Source organism: Polypterus senegalus, chromosome 4, assembly GCF_016835505.1.
Source record: "Polypterus senegalus isolate Bchr_013 chromosome 4, ASM1683550v1, whole genome shotgun sequence".
Lineage (NCBI taxonomy): Eukaryota > Metazoa > Chordata > Cladistia > Polypteriformes > Polypteridae > Polypterus > Polypterus senegalus.
Genome location: NC_053157.1, coordinates 150,748,266 through 150,765,987, shown reverse-complemented (window position 1 = coordinate 150,765,987; position 17,722 = coordinate 150,748,266). Strand labels below are relative to the sequence as shown.

The 17,722-nt window shown below is 37.3% G+C and overlaps 1 protein-coding gene across 1 annotated transcript in view; it reads left to right on the top strand.

The window, feature by feature from the left end:
• The first annotated feature begins 7,340 nt into the window (after positions 1-7,340).
• LOC120527727 (neuronal vesicle trafficking-associated protein 1) overlaps positions 7,341-17,722 on the top strand; it is a 47,201-nt gene continuing 36,819 nt past the window's right edge. The window contains exons 1-3 of the mRNA XM_039751478.1: positions 7,341-7,541; positions 7,996-8,161; positions 9,261-9,377. Coding sequence (XP_039607412.1) covers positions 8,030-8,161; positions 9,261-9,377 — 249 coding nt within the window. The 5' untranslated portion in view covers positions 7,341-7,541; positions 7,996-8,029. The remainder of the gene's footprint in view (positions 7,542-7,995; positions 8,162-9,260; positions 9,378-17,722) is intronic.

The following is a 17,722-nucleotide window of genomic DNA, read 5'->3' as shown; positions in this document are numbered from 1 at the left end:
GGTTTTCTTCTCAAATTCCACCAAAGACAGGCTCCTTGGGTTGACTGGTAGCTTTAAACTGCAATGGACTGGCACCACATTCAAAGTTGTTCCCAACTCCGTACCCCTTCTTAAAAAGGAACGATTTGGCTCTCATAACCCTGAACAGATTACCAGTCATTTAAAAATGGTTGACTTAATCAGTAAATAAATTATATATTGATTAATAGAAATAAACCATACCATATACCTTTCACAGAAAGGTTTCATTATCAGTTTCACTTTAGTTATACTTTAGATATGTTGCAGATAAAACCTCAGTTTTGCAGTGGTCATGTAACAAAAAAATCATGCTTCTTTTAGGTGTATCAGAACTGGCAGAACACCTCTATGGTACCCATATAGAATTCAGCTCAGCTGATAGGTTGGGACTCAATGACATCTATTGCACAAGAACATTGTGTTTCTTGACTGATCAGATCATAGGACGCTTGCAGCCATTTTGCTACATTGGAGATGCCGCTTCATAAAGACATAAATTACATGACAGTTTTCAACACCACCTGAGCTAATTTATTGTATCTGTGTTTTCATATTTCCAAATGGATATGTCCCAGTGACAATCAGATCTCCAGAAATACTATCCTGAGGTCATACTGTAAGTCATTAACATAACACAACCAGATGCACAAATCTAGGTTAAAATTTTCAGAAACCTCTTTAACACTAAGAACCTGGGAAAGTCTCAGTTAAACAATAATACACATAAACACGTATCATGTGACAGTAATTTCACAGGTCAGCTGTGATGATAAATGCAAAAGAACAATCAATCATGAAGACTGCATAAATTGTGTACAGCTGTCAAAAATACACTTGTTTTCCTCTAAAGGCAAAAACCTATTGAATGTCTATGTAAAAAATCAGTTTTTACACAATGCTTTAATGTATAAAGATGCATTTAAAATATAAGCTAAATTAAGAGGTAAACATGAAAAATAACAGTTACAAACCAAAAAAATCATGTATCTGAAATATACTGCAAACAAATGCAATGTTAACTGCTTATTAAAGTAATATAAAGCCAAGTCATGCAGTGTATTTAAGAGGTGGCTTTGTGGTTGTTTTGGTCCTTTTGTCGTGTCATGTCATTTTCTAACTCACTTAATCCTGGGCAGGGTTGCAGGGGAGCTGTAGCCTAACCCAGAAAGTATAGGTTGTAAGGCAGAAACCAAGTCCATCTCAGGGTGAGCACATCCACACACAATCAGGCCAATTTACAGTAGTGACACCAATAAACCAAACACACATGTCTTTGGACTGAATGTGGAAACTGAGACACCTGGAGGAAGCCCAGGCAGACATGGGGAGAACATGCCAACTCCATGCAGGGAAGACCTGCAACGAAACCCTGGTCACCTTACTGTGAGATAGCAGCACAACCACTGCACACCATGCCATCATTTGTCCTTTTTTGCTGGGGTGAAACTAACTATACATTTTTATAATTCCATATGTTTATTATTAATGCCATTCATTCCAACCCATTTTACAAGTGCTGCACAAAACTAAAGTGCAATTGCTTACAAATATATTTTAAGTGAATGACTGAGGGCTTTACAGAAAGTGGGAGGTAGAGATTGAAGGAACCATCTTGTAGTTTAAAATTCACTGCCTACATGGGAACGCAGCCAAAACTAAAATGAATGATAATAATGACCCTATTCACATTCTGATCAATATTGTAAAAGCTTGATTCCTAATCCTAATTTCAATGTGCAAAAGAAAGAAAATACTAATATTATACAAGTGATTTACTCACATAATCAAACTCACTCACTTTTCATGTGCTCTTCCTTGTGAAGACGGTTATGGCGAAATGCTGTGATGAAAACTCCTAATCATTCTATCTTCAGCAACAGTCCATCCTAGAAAAATACCCCAAAACTCCCAAACTATTTAAAATATATTCTCCATCAAGAGTTCTCTAGGTCTGCTGCTGGCTCTTCTCCCAGAGGAAAATGCATAGTGCATCTTGTATGGCGATATAAAGGTGGCATTCTACCTACATACCCAATCCGTGTCAACTGTTTATTCTTGATCCAGGGAAGATGCAGATTTACTTCATATCTCTCCTATATTTGCTGTACTCCTCACCCTATCACAGAAGGCGAGCCTAGAAACCTTGCACAAGCACCCCATTTCAGCCACTTTCAGTCATTGACCAGAGCTTGTAACTATAGGTGAAAATGGAAATCTACACCAAATATGGAGTCAAAAGACTATCACTGGCACAATGCCATGTGGAAAATAGGGGGTGCGTCTGAACCATTCCCACAACCAGATTGGCACCAAGACACAATTATTAAAAAAGCGGTTTATTAACAGAAATACAACACAGAAAGAGAAAAGCAAAGGGAAACAGCAGTGCTTTATAGACATGCATAAAAATAACCCTCCTGCCTCTCTGGGCCCAAACATACAAGCTGTGGTCTCCTGCCTGAAAGACAGGATGACTAGTGCACTTGCTCTGTAATGTAAATAGAATACCTCTTATTCCCTTCCCTTACTCCCTTATTCCAACTTCTATTCCATTCTCCTCTTCTATGTATCATCTGGTTTCTCATCCTCCTAACAGTCACCAGATTTTCCTGATTTCTCACTCATTTTACATTCACTTATCTTTTGAGAGGGAGTTGCTTTTAAACCCCATCCAGAATTAATTTCAACTAAGCACAGAACTTCTTGAATGGTAAGGGGCCATTTTATTAATTGAAACCGTGACACCAGGATAGAGCCTAGTGGCTCCTTTTGGCTTTAAGTGTCGAAGTCAGAGACAACCTGCTCCTTTGCATTCCATTCTGGGACTGTGTGCCATCTTACAAAAAAAGGATGAATTTTCTGTAGCTACTACGTCCTGTCAGTAAATTACTTGTAGACTCTGTTTCAGACACTGTACTATTCTGTTACCTGCACCCTGATATCAGACAGAGTGCTAAGGGCTCTAACCCTGCCTGCTATTCTATATACTGTATGTATCCCTAACTGATGTCCATTCAACACACCTTTTACAAATAGAGAGAGTGTTCCCCCTAGAACTACATGTTGATACTCAAAGTTCCTCTGCTCACTTATTCTCCCCTTAGTTTCTAAAACTGGCATTACTGCATCAGTACTTTATATTGGACAATCTCATGATCTTTCCTACCCTCATTTGTAATCAAGACTCCAAAGCCATTTAAATCTTCCATGTAAGGCAGTTGCTTGTCTCCTACCTGCCAAGAGCAAGCCATTTTCTTTTGGGAGAAGACCATGACTTCATATTTGGTTATATTAATTTTCATGTTAACTGTATCAGGGTATTCATCTGCATCTTGCACACTAGTTACAGGTCTAAATTTCACGTGGCCCACAAAAAAGTTTCCCATAAATTATGGTGGACACACTGACATAGCCTTCAAGATAGACCCATTAGTTGTGATAGATAATCATTGTATCGACTTACTAGGACTTCTTTTCAAAAAATCTACAATGTTGCCAACAACGTCTGGAGGATAGATGGCTTCTTAGTTTTGGTGCATTGCTTACAAAACTACTAGTGTGCCACTTTTTCGCCAGTTGTTGAATGGTACATTTCACAAAAGCATGTGCAAATCAATATGGTTTCATGAATCCCTCATATGCCCACTTGAAAGCACCTGGATGAATACAGCTCCACATTTGAAACAGGCCCACAGGAGGCTTCTCCAGTTGAGAAGAAACAGGGGACCATACTTGATCAGCCAGTTCCTTGTAGAGGTATGTCCGACTATTTTAATCATGTATTTGTCAGCACTGCATGAACATCAGCTCTTTTCTTGGCAGGAAAAGTTATGTTCTATGTCCCAAGAGCTACTTTTTCATTGATAATACTTGGTATGTCTGGGTCTGTCCAACATAAAGCCCTGTGATCTGACTACTATTGCATCTACCCCCAGCATTTGCCTTATGGAAGGTGAGACCACATGGTCTATCTACACTACTTTTTCAGGCTAAAAAAACTGCACTATATCAGTAACATAGCAAACACCACTTGCAGGCCTTGTTCCAGAGGCAACATGAAAATATCATTTTAGATTGTTCTTTGATATAATTGCAAGATATTCATGTTTTGCTCTTGCAGAAAACAGATATAAAACATAAGAACTTCAGCCTATTAAAAATGCTAATTGATTTAAGACTGAAAACAGTTTAATTAACTAAGCAGTGAATATTGTACGTGCTACTGGTAGATAGTAAGAGGCCAATATTAAATAGACGTCACATGGAAACGGTGTTGCTAGGCAATAAAGCAACACTGAGAGTCACAGACAGACAGAGTGGCTGCTTCAAACTGTAGATTTTACTGTTTTTGGATTTGGATTAAATTAGAAATCTGTAATGATAAAAGCCCTGACAGTACAAGTGCAATTTAGAGACTACAACACAGGTAGTGGCATCACAAAAATAACTTTATAATAATATCAACAATAGAATTCAGATGGGAATGGTATACTGTATTTATGTTAGGTCAGTGGTTGGCACTGATATTTCATGGATCTAATGTTTCTGAGTTTGAATCATACATGTGAAAATTGTCTGTATATAGTTTGCATACTCAAGGAAAAAATTACTAGGAGCACCCGTACACCTGATTATTCATGCAATTACCTTATTAACCAATCATCTGGCATCGATGCCATCCTGCAGATACAGGTCAGGAGCTTCAGTTAATGTTCACATAATGAATAAATAGTGATCTCGGTATTTTTGACCTTAGCATGTTTGCTGATGCCAGATGGGATGGTTTCAGTATTTCTGTAGCCCCTTATTTTCTGGGATTCTCACATACCACAATCTCTAGAGTTTACTCAGAAATGTGCAAAATTACAAAAAAAAAAATTCGGTGAGTGGTAGTTCTGTAGATGGAAATTTCTAGTTGGTGAGAGGGGTCAGAAGAGAATGGCCAGACTGTCTCAAGCTGACAGAGAGGCTATGGTAAGTCACATAACCATTCTGTGCAACTGCCATGAGCAGAAAAGCATCTCAGAATGTTTTGAGTGTGGAGGTAAACAGGCTACACCAGCAAAAAGACCATGTCAGGTTCGCCTTCTATCAGCCAAGAAGAGAAGCTGATGCTGAAGTGGACACAGACTCACCAAAACTGGACAGCTGAAAACTGGAAAAAATAGCGTGGTTTGATGAATCTCAGTTTCTGTTGTGGCACAAAGATGGTAAGGTCATAATTTGGTGGCAACAACATGAATCTACGCACCCATCCTGCTTTATGTCAACAGTCCAGGATAGTGGGGGTGAAAGTGGTGTAATGGTGTGGGGCATGTTTTCCTGACCCACTTTAGGCCTGCTATTAAAAAACAATACTTGAATGCCACGGCCTACTTAAGTATTGTTTCTGACCATGGCCATAATTTATCTGTTTTTATTGGATACTTCCATCATTATAAAGGACCATGTCACAAAGCAAAAATGATCTCACACTAGTTTCATGAATATTACAATGAGTTACAGTGCTTTTCACTCGGCCATTGGATCTGAATCCAACAGAACATTTTTGAGAGGTGGTCGAATAGGAAATTCAAAGCATGAATATGCATCTGAAAAATCTGCAGAAACTGCATGATGCAATTATGTCAACATGAACCAGAATCTCAAAAGAATTATGGAATCCATGCCATGAAGAACTAAGACTATACCCAGTATTAGCATAGTGTTTCTAATATTTTGCTTAATGAGTGTATGTTCTCCTGGTACACAGGTTTTCTTCTCACCTCTCAAAGATGTGCACATTTAATTTATTGGTGATTCAAAATTGGCTAGATGGATGGCATATCCAATGATGGTTCTTGCCTTAGGCTCAAAGCTGCCTGGATGGACTCCACTTCTCTGTGACCAAACTGACTGTGTGTTGATCTGCTTCAGACAATTCTAAAAAAACTGAATAGTACTATCCACTTTTGAAGTATCATAGTGGTAGTGTGCACATTCTTCACATTTCTATTAAAATTTCTTCTGAGCATTGTAGTTTCCTCCCTCAACTCAAAAATGTGCAACTCGGTCTAATGATTACTCCATACTGTGCTACTATAAATGAATTTCCCTGATGACAGACTGAAGTCCATTTGAGACTGGGTCTAAATTTGTAGCTGATACTACTAAAGCTGGTGCCAGCTTCCTAAAAATTCTTCGTTTGTAATAAATGAGTTGGCAAAAATTAAAGCATGGATAAGTGTTTAATATTATGAAGGGAGTAAACAGATTGTTCTTCAACAAGAACATGTGGTCAGAATTGAAAGCTGTCTCAGCGCAAATTGTCTAGAATATTTTTTCCTCAAGCACACAATCTTACATCATTCCAAAAAACAGTTGTTAAGCTGAAAAGAGAACCTTGGGAACTTTTAAATCTTTAATTTTTAGACATACATAGTGAGAAGATATTGATGAACCAAGATGAACTGAGTTTGAAATTTACATATGAGCCTTTAACCCACCACTTGCCCTGAGGGAAGCATCTGTCCCCTCAGGCACACATTGGCAGATGACTCACTGCACGACTGAACTGTTTGAATATTCAAGGGATGCTTTGTTGTTAACAACTGCTAGTGCATCTTTATTTGTCTCAAGGGACTTCATTTGAGACAGGGAATAAATGTAAATATTTCTCTTACCGTTTCATCAAGCAGCGTATCTGTCAGCCCCGGTCTCTTATTAAATGTATAGTGTCTTGCTGCGTTTTCCAATATTTAGCTTGTTTCTTAAGAAATTCCGCTTCATCTTTTTATTATTATTTGGCAAAGACTTATAGAGGTGAGGTACAATATCCTCACTGATTCAGGCCAAATGCAAAACATACGGAAAGTAAATGCATTTGGACAAAATTCTGTCCCGCATTTTTTATATATAATTATTCATTTAATTTTGATCTGTTTATTCTAACACAGCCTACATCGATTACCAAGCCCTGAATGCTGTTCAGAAACCAATACGCTGTAGCTAAATTTCCCATATGCAGCCATATACAAGCAAAATGCACACAGGAATACACAAATATATGCATATGTAAGACTATACATTACATAATTTTAATCGATTTTTCCACTCACAAGTATGTATACACGTAGGATAGATTTTTACTGCTTATCCGCATGGAGAACTCACTACAAAACGTGCCGCCTAACAAAACTGGAAATGCTAAAGTAGCCCTTGTTTAAAAAAAAAAAACACCTTTAAAAAGGGTTAACACTGAAGTAAAGTAAAATTCCGATTCCGCCGCGTGACAATTCCGGAGGTGATCGTAGTCCAGAGGGGCGGGGGCCGCGCTTGCATCACAGTCAGGTAGCGCGCGCCGCTCTCAAATCAGCTCTGCACGGCGACGCCGCTTCCAAAGGCTGCGGACCTGCCCAGGCAAAGCTGCTGCGTCACACGAGGGGCTCGGACTCACATTTAAAGGGGAGGGGGCAATTACCGTTACTATACCCCCCAAGCATCCACTGATACGGCTTTCATCTTTATTTTCAATCCACCAGGTAAGTTTTGCATATACGAAGCTGAATATGATCCAGCGTCATTTTGATTTTGTTTGTGAAGGTAGCTTAAGAAGGGGTGCATTTTTTATTTTAACCAGAGGAAGCCTTGGCTTTTGTTATCGATAAAATGAGGAAGTCTCTGGCTTATGGGAGATTTGGTTTGCGCAGGACAATCTGCGGCATGTCACATTAGCTTTCTTTTGCGATGCTCCGCTCATACTGCAAAGATGTTCCAGTAGCGTGTAGCAGAACCATAGTCAGAACCTCATGTAAAAATCATTCAGTGTGTAGTGATAATTTTAGGCTTCCTTTACCTCCAAGTGTTCAAAGTTTTATTCTGTGAAATAAGCAAGCGGAATAGAAATGATGGCGATGCATGATTAAACCGCATCCCATTTTAACCTTGATTGAAAAATTGTGCTTGACTGCATCTAACCGATAAGTCTTCTTTCAGAATAGTACCCTAGGAGGCCCGTTCACTTTAAAGAATGGTGAAACTGGGAAGCAATTTTAGCGAAAAGAATAACGCAAAACAGCCTGCTGCTGAAGATGGATTTGACACCATCCCCCTCATCACACCCTTAGATGTCAATCAGCTACAATTCCCCCCTCCAGATAAGGTTAGTATTGTACTTGTTTATCATTTTGTTATCAACGTCGTCATCATTACTTAATGAAACTTCTCTTTTTAATTTTTATCAATTTACGGTGCTGTAATAACATTTGCTATCTATCTATGTATGTATCTATCTATCGTCAGTCTTAATGAATGTGCTAGAATAGAGACACATGTAAAATTGTGGGCAGTGAAAATAGATGGACAAATGGATGGGTACAAATATAATGTTGCCTGAACAGCTGAGAAATTAATGCAGGGATAGGATGAATGATTGTGAAGCTGCCTTAGTAGCTGTAGTGTTTTTGGTGAAACAGAAGTTAATGTGCTTATTATACTTTTGTGTCCAGTCTTAGGCAGTGTGGTGTAGTGGTTAAAGCTTTGCATTTCAAACCTTATGGCTGTGTGCTCCAATCCCACTACAGACTCTGTGTGACCATGAGCAAGTCACTTCACTTGCCTGTGCTCCAAATGGAAAAAAAAGTATCTAGTTGTATCTCTCAGATGTTGTAAGCTACCTTAGATTGATGTCAGCCAAATAGTGAAAATCTGTTGACTGATATTATATTATTTGATTTTAATTATGCAGGTTTAAAGCAAAATTGGGGCAATTTATGATTTGTATGAAAATACGACGACTGCTACTACTGATATGATCTAAATAAGAGATTTCTATAGCTTGATTATAACTGTTTTTAAAAAGCTAGCCCATTTTAGGTCTCTTCTGAACTTAAATCACAGTAGTCTCTTGTAAGGATCATTCTGCATTATTTTTTTCTGCAATTGTCTTTATTCATTACTTATTTTTAAGTCACTGTAAAGCATTGGCTGTACAATAATAAACTAAGTATGTATTTGGTCAACAGAGTTCAGTCCCTGCTGTTTCTGTCTTTGGAGTAAACAAAGCCTGCAATGTTTTGCCATATGTAGTACTTAAAGGCCAATGAAGGGTGTGAATGTTTACCATAAAGGAAAATGACATTGTTTATTCAAATATTAAATACAGCAATACCAGATTGTTCTTTTAACATATTCATATCCATCCATTTTCTATTAATTCAAGATACTCATATTAGTTCCTGTAACTTCTGATACCTTTTTAGGTGGTTGTAAAAACTAAAACAGAATATGACAGTGACTACAAAAAAGGCAAATTCCGTTCACCTAAAATTGCTGAATTTTCAATAAGCATCACTGAAGGGGTTTCTGAGCGATTTAAGGTGAGTTTCTTCCCTTTCTCTTTCTCCTTCTCGCTATATATCTATAGCTAACAGCAGTTATCAGTGAAGAAAAATATAAGGGCTCTGAAAATATTACATATTTCATGTAATCAGATGAAGTAAACTATTACAGAATCATTATATAGACACATATATTATTTCAGGTGACATATTTTATGTTATTTGATTTTCTGAATTGCATGCAACCAGAGGTTCCATATAAAGAAATACTTCAGTAAAATAAGGAACATTTAATGTGGTGTTGCAGCAGACAATAGCAAGATGCTGCTGAAACATTTTTACATGCCCAGAATAAAGGAGTATATGAGCTACTGATATTACAAAAATATTTTCTTTGCTGTTCTTTATGAACACAACCTTGTAGGAATAAAATCAGAATGGCAGTGCTGTAGCAGTTTGGTGTGATGACTTATTGATCCATTTTATGGACGCCTGGGATTTTAACCCATGCTGCTGGGTTGCTATGTAAGGTTGCTAGGTTACTAAATCAGACAAAGCTTGTAGAGAAAACCTGTATCCCTGGGGAGCTGATGTCTGAAGAAAACTCAGTATATGTGACACATTTTTTTTACACATTTAAAAAAATATTTGAAGCAGTATATGTTGCATAAGCAGCCACAAATGATATATTGCATGATTTTTAAAAAAAGAAAAAGAATAATCATTTTATTTGTGCATGGACTGAGTAGATTTACATATAAAGGATTATTAGTGGTGAGGACTTCAAAGTCAGGGATTCTCATCTAAAGCACCTGCTACTTGACATGCTGCTATAATAGCATTGACTTATAATATGTTGCTAGAGTGGCTTAAGATTAAGGTTGAGGGTGATGCAATCTTGTTTATTTTGGAGGTAGTATACAAAAAAATAAACAAAATGAGCAAAAAATAATGTATTTCTCTTTTAAGATAATAAGAGTATTTACAAAATCTAATGCAAATAACTATAATAAAATACAATATATCATTTTCAAAGCTGCTTAAACATTAAGGATTTCAGTATACTAAAATATAGCTCTGTAAATTAGAAATCCATGTCATTACAATAGGCATATAATATAAATCTAGTGTATGAACATAATGTTAGTTTATTAGTTTTATTAGGTGGAATTTGTATCGCCAATACACTTTATTAAGTCAAAAATCAAAAACTATAGACACATGAACCTTTTAGTCCAGAAAAAATGGGCAAAAGTTCAGTTTATTTGATGGTATTGCTTTTAAAAAATTAATGAATTACAGAATATCTACATCTAGATATGGCTATATTAGATGGTTAAACAATGATCACTCTATGTCCAGAATCACTAAGGGGAGAGAATGCCACAAATTCTGTACTTTCTAAAAATTTACTTTTGAACAATAGGATCAAATTCTGATTTACTAAACAATTGTACTTTCTTATTATGCTTGCTGACTATACAGTTTTTTCTTTGCTTTCTCCTGAATATGTAAATGAATAAAACAGCATTAGGTTACACACTCTGGTATAGCCAGCATAGTGTAAAAATTAAAATAATATTTTTTTTTACTTGAATTTAAATTTTAACAGTTAATCCTATTAATATTTTTTATGTAAAGGTAAAGTGACTTTGTGCTTGTATTTATAATAATTGTGTGTGTGTATATACAGTGTACTATATTATATATAGTAACTTTGGAGTATGATATATAAATAAGGTTAATCATATTATCTGCCTCAAAATTGGCAGTAGAAAGAAATGTAACCTCTGGGCACTTTTTAAAAGCATCCCATTTTGAATTAAAAAACAAAGCTTTTTAATTTGCTTTCAATTTTTTTTTTCAAAAACACCAGTCTGGTAGAGTACAAGTAGAATATGTTATGTACTTAAAGTGGTTCATATATGGGTGACCTAGCAACTATATTTAGCATACTAATTATATAATTTTCTTATTAAGAAGTAAGGTCAGATCTACAATCATATATTCTAAATAATGGTGAGCAGCATAGCAAGTTTTTTTTTCTTTTTTAATAAATCTACCCTACTGCTCTGAATACATGGAAACTTAAAACATATTTGTACAAAAATGCTTCTGATATATCATCATACACAGTACTGGTTATATAATGCATAGCCAAGCACATATTGTTCATTTAATACCAATTAGCAATATCTGAAAACTATAAGAATGCATTCAATGTTATGATGCAAATTGCATTAGTAAAATATTAACATTTAACTAATTTCACTATCACTCCATGGGGCAGTTTATTCAGTGATGTTCTGCTTGTCTGTCATGAACAAGAAGTGAAATAAATAGAGGGAATCTTTTAAAGACAAAATAAAAAATTCCTAATTAGGCATTATGACCAGCTTCTCACAAAAAATGTGTCCCAAAGCAACCTTGCATTATTTTGACATTGTCGCTGGTTAATGTCGAATATTGTGAATCACCAAGTAAAGATGGATATTTGATCTTCAGCAATCTTTCTAATTTTTATTTTGGATTGTTCTTCTCCTCAGTTTTATTTCCACCTGTATTTTTAATTTATACATTAGCTTTGCTTGTATGGGTTGCTGTTTGGTCAGTTAACAGATGAGTAAGACTAATTTGTCTTGCAAAGGTAGCCTACAGATTTAAAACTAAGAATCATATGCTTCATACATTTGTTTAAATGTAATTAGGTATCAATGACACATTTTACTGAGTTAATAATGTGCTGCATTTCAATTTCATGCACAATCTGAAAAAATAACACAATTTTGTGGTGTAGCTTCTTTTCTTTTTTGGATTTGATTATCATACTCTGAGCATGATTTGTAAGCCTAATAGTGGAGTGCAGTGTTTCACGACAACCTTTTCCAGCTAACATATTTATCCAATTATTTTGTTATTTTCTGAGGAGAGATAATAAAAACAATTGTAGTCAATCATTGCATGTTAATCTTAGTGATACAAGGTTAAGCTTTTTTGACCTAGTATTAGTGATGCTGTCTTTTGATATTGGATTAAGAACTAGGATTACTATAAATACAGACATTTGTAGGTTTTGAGAAAAGGATACCTGAATCAAGATATAAACTGTGTAGACCCAACTACCTTATATACCTCTCTTTTATTACAAGTGATTCCAAAACGTAAAATAACAAGACCTGTTTGTGAGATAAAAAGGACTATGGAATGAAATGTTCTATGAAATGGAATAAGATAAGAACATACCTAAATATAGTTACATACATTTTCTATAAGCTAAAAAAAATTATAAAAATCATAGTCTGAGGACAACATGTGGGTAATTCCACGTCAAATGATCATACTTTTGGACCTCAGCTTCCCAGATTTTAATGAAAGTTGGCATGCTGATTTGATCATATGAGTAACAAATGGAACTGAAATTGCACATGTCTTGGATCAATATTAAGGGAGATTTAAGCTAACAAACTTTTATTTTATTGGTGGTGGTTTTTAGGACTTTGACTGGCTATATCTCCCTAAATATAAGTTGCACAGAAATGGTTCTCAGATCATTTTAAAACTCTTTTCCAGCTCTGTATTTTGCATAAATACTATATTAACCCCAAAATCAACTATTACCATGTTATGAATGATTATAATATTAAAAATTGAATAGCCAAAAAAAAGTATATTTTAAAATTGGTCAATTTTTTACTTTTTTTTTTGGCTGCTCCCGTTAGGGGTCGCCACAGCGGATCATCTTCTTCCATATCTTTCTGTCCTCTGCATCTTGATACACCCATCACCTGGATGTCCTCTCTCACCACATCTGTAAACCTTCGCTTAGGCCTTCCTCTTTTCCTCTTCCCTGGCAGCTCTATCCTTAGCATCCTTCTCCCAAAATATACCCAACATCTCTACTCTGCACATGTCCAAATCAATGCAATCTCACCTCTCTGACTTTGTCTCCCAATCGTCCAACTTGAGCCGACCCTCTAATGTACTCATTTCTAATCCTATCCATCCTCGTCACACCCAATGCAAACCTTAGCATCTTTAACTCTGCCACCTCCAGCTCTGTCTCCTGCTTTCTGGTCAGTGCCACCGTCTCCAACCCATATAACATAGCTGGTCTCACTACCATCCTATAGACCTTCCCTTTCACTCTTGCCGATACCCGTAAATCTGGTCTTTGGTTTTGGAATTGCTGCTGAGATATCATTACTTATCTGAAGTGTGCATCAAAACCACAATTCCTTTCAATGATGTTGAATATCAGTTTTATTAAAACTAAGACTAAAGCCAGAACTAGCAGTGAAAATATAATTTTATTTGATAAAACCCACATCATGAGAGAGAATCTAAAATAGAAAGGGAAACCACACAGAAACAGTAGCAGTGCTTTGACGCTGGGTGCCGCCCGTTTATAAAATAGAAACGTGCATACACATGGTCTCAGGATGCCATGAAAATGTGTGTAGCGTTATGTCAAGTATAGTTTTTACACATCTCGACGTTAGCACAGAAACGGGCATACTCAACATGCTTGTGTGTATGTACTGTTTACAAATGAGGCTCCGGGAAATTAAAAAAAAAAATAAAAAAAGAAATACACAGAAGTATAGACAAGGAATACATTACCTAATATGGTCAGAGAATTTAAAACATAAAAGAAGAGTTGTAGTTGGAAAAGACTGACAATAGGTTTTAGCACTAACATGTTTGTGAAAGCACCATATAGATTCAGCTAACAGTAGTAAGAAAATGTTAATAAAGAAATTTGAGAAAGGAATCAAAAGTACAGATGTCAAACGTTTTATGCCACTATCTTATATAGTCTGCTCAAAATAAGTAAATACTCGAAGTTAGGTTAACAGTTCTGGGTGTTTCATTTACTTACAAGTCATAAACCGCTCAACCTGTTTGGTGCGGAAGCATTGTCCCTCACCCCTGTCATTCATCTCTTCCTACAGAGATGTCCTTGTCTTCACAAAAAATGCTTTCCTCTGGGCTCCACTCTAATCCTGCTTCTCATTCCTCACAGCTGTCCTTATAGAAACAAGACATGACACAATATGTTTGGAGCACAGGACACCAGGACCCACACAACATTGTTATAAGTGCTTCTTGCTTTGGAGAAATATATAAATTAGTGCTGGGTGGTATGACCCAAATTCTACATCACAGTATTTTTCAAAATTATACTGGTTTCACGGTATTCTACGGTATTTTTTTTCCCATGCACGAGTGGATGTTAACCACATTTTCCACTGCAATTACTGCAGTAGACTAGCTAAGAATAACCTATTCCACTGTCATGAGAATTGTACATTGTACAAAAAAAACATTTTAATGTACACATACAGTGCATCCGGAAAGTATTCACAGCACATCACTTTTTCCACATTTTGTTATGTTACAGCCTTATTCCAAAATGGATTAAATTCATTTTTTTCCTCAGAATTCTACACACAACACCCCATAATGACAACATGAAAAAAGTTTACTTGAGGTTTTTGCAAATTTATTAAAAATAAAAAAACTGAGAAATCACATGTACATACAGTAAGTATTCACAGCCTTTGCTCAATACTTTGTCGATGCACCTTTGGCAGCAATTACAGCCTCAAGTCTTTTTGAATATGATGCCATAAGCTTGGCACACCTATCCTTGGCCAGTTTGGCCCATTCCTCTTTGCAGCACCTCTAAAGCTCCATCAGGTTGGATGGGAAGCATCAATGCACAGCCATTTTAAGATCTCTCCAGAGATGTTCAATCGGATTCAAGTCTGGGCTCTGGCTGGGCCACTCAAGGACATTCACAGAGTTGTCCTGATGCCACTCCTTTGATATCTTGGCTGTGTGCTTAGGTTTTTGTCCTGCTGAAAGATGAACCGTCGCCCCAGTCTGAGGTGAAGAGCGCTCTGGAGCAGGTTTTCATCCAGGATGTCTCTGTACATTGCTGCAGTCATCTTTCCCTTTATCCTGACTAGTCTCCCAGTTCCCGCTGCTGAAAAACATCCCCACAGCATGATGCTGCCACCACCATGCTTCACTGTAGGGATGGTATTGGCCTGGTGATGAGCGGTGCCTTATTTCCTCCAAACGTGATGCCTGGCATTCAATCTTTGAACTCTGGGAGTTCAATCTTTGTCTCATCAGACCAGAGAATTTTGTTTCTCATGGTCTGAGAGTCCTTCAGGTGCCTTTTACTAAGGAGTGGCTTCTGTCTGGCCACTACCATACAGGCCTGATTGGTGGATTGCTGCAGAGATGGTTGTCCTTCTGGAAGGTTCTCCTTTCTCCACAGAGGACATCTGGAGCTCTAACAGAGTGACCATCGGGTTCTTGGTCACCTCTCTGACTAAGGCCCTTCTCCCCTGATCACTCAGTTTAGATGGCTCTAGGAAGAGTCCTGGTGGTTTCGAACTTCTTCCACTTATGGATGATGGAGGCCACTGTGCTCATTGGGACCTTCAAAGCAGCAGAAATTTTTCTGTAACCTTCCCCAGATTTGTGCCTCGAGACAATCCTGTCTCAGAGGTCTACAGACAATTCCTTTGACTTCATGCTTGGTTTGTGCTCTGACATGAACTGTCACCTGTGGGACCTTATATAGACAGGTGTGTGCCTTTCTAAATCATGTCCAATCAACTGAATTTACCACAGGTGGACTCCAATTAAGCTGCAGAAACATCTCAAGGATGATCAGGGGAAACAGGATGCACCTGAGCTCAATTCTGAGCTTCATGGCAAAGGCTGTGAATACTTATGTACATGTGCTTTCTCAATTTTTTATTTTTAATAAATTTGCAAAAACCTCAAGTAAACTTTTTTCACGTTGTCATTATGGGGTGTTGTGTGTAGAATTGTGAGGAAAAAAATTAATTTAATCCATTTTGGAATAAGGCTGTAACATAACAAAATGTGGAAAAAGTGATGCGCTGTGAATATTTTCCGGATGCACTGTAAGTATTGTATTAATACAGGTTTGCATGGCCCCACATAGTGATATGGCGCTTTTCCACTGCATAGTATGGCACAGCACGGTTCAGTACAGCTCACCTTGGTTCGGCTCAGTTCGGCTCGGTTTGCGTTTCGACTGCAGTTTAGTACCGCTTTAGAGTGGGCGGGATTATTCATGTGTCGTTATAGTTGCGCTGCGTCGCCCCATTTAGCTCTCGCTGGATCCGCTCCTCGGCTACCAACAAGAGGAACGTCTGTACTTCCTCAATAGACCACGAAACAGCCATTTTTGGTTAAAACAAAATGGTGTGTCCGAACCTTCGCTGGCTGTGCTAAAAATCTAGCGGGTCTGTTGTGTCTCGTGTCGCAAGTTCAGTGACGCAGTAATGATGATTTTCTCCGGCCAATCAGTGACCAGCAGACTTTGCACATCACGTTTTGGTAACGGTTCGGTGCGCTTGGAACCTCGGCTGAGGTGGTACTAAAAAAAGGACGAGGTACCAGGTACTGTTCCCAGTGGAAACCCCCCCAAAAGTGAGCTGAACTGAACCGTGTCGTGCCGTACTATGCAGTGGAAAAGCGCCAATAGATTTTAAGGGGGTGACACTAATAAAGAGAAGGAATCACATTGCATGACAGTTGCAGTCAAAATATAGAACGTTTTTTTATTTGAACAGATTTTGAAAATGATAGCTTAAACTATCATTTTGACAACATATTTTCAACCATTTAGAATATCCAGAGGTGCTTGTCAAAAGTTGAATTGCACTGAATATGTCTTAGAAAAGGAATAAATAGTAAATATTTTTTGTAAACCAACTACACTTTCTGTTAATGTTAACAATCTCTGTCCACTGATACATTAGCTATATGAATTGTAATGGCGTTGGTTATCTCAATCCACCGCTTGATTTTTTTGTCATAGGCAGTACTTCTAACAAACGCGTCTACAAGTCTGACTTGAGTGTCTTCTAGCTTTTTCAGTTTTACCTGAGGATGTGGAGGGTGCCAATCTTAGTTCCATACATTCATGATACTCCAAAGCATGTTTGCAGCTAAAGTGGTGCAGCAAATAGATCGTATTGCCGCCTCTGGTGACAACTTTAGCTCAACAGCATTTATAGGAAATAGTTGTTTGGTCCACATCCGACCTTTTAAAACCAAAGTATCTCCATACAACAGAGACGGCTCCTTTTTTCGGCAAAAGTTCTTCTGTGTTATCATGTTCAACTTTATCGTCTGCTACAGCTTCAGTTTCTAAATGTTCTCTGTCCATTTTCACCGTTCAATACCTCCACTAATGCATGTACTCCATTGCTTGCGTGTTTAGCGGTGTAGCAGTGAAAAACGTCCCCCCTTAAACAGTTTCCCGCTGTGCCACGTTCCGAATGTTGTTTGGGCTGTTTAAACTGGTTTTGCAGTATAAGAAAAATCCATAT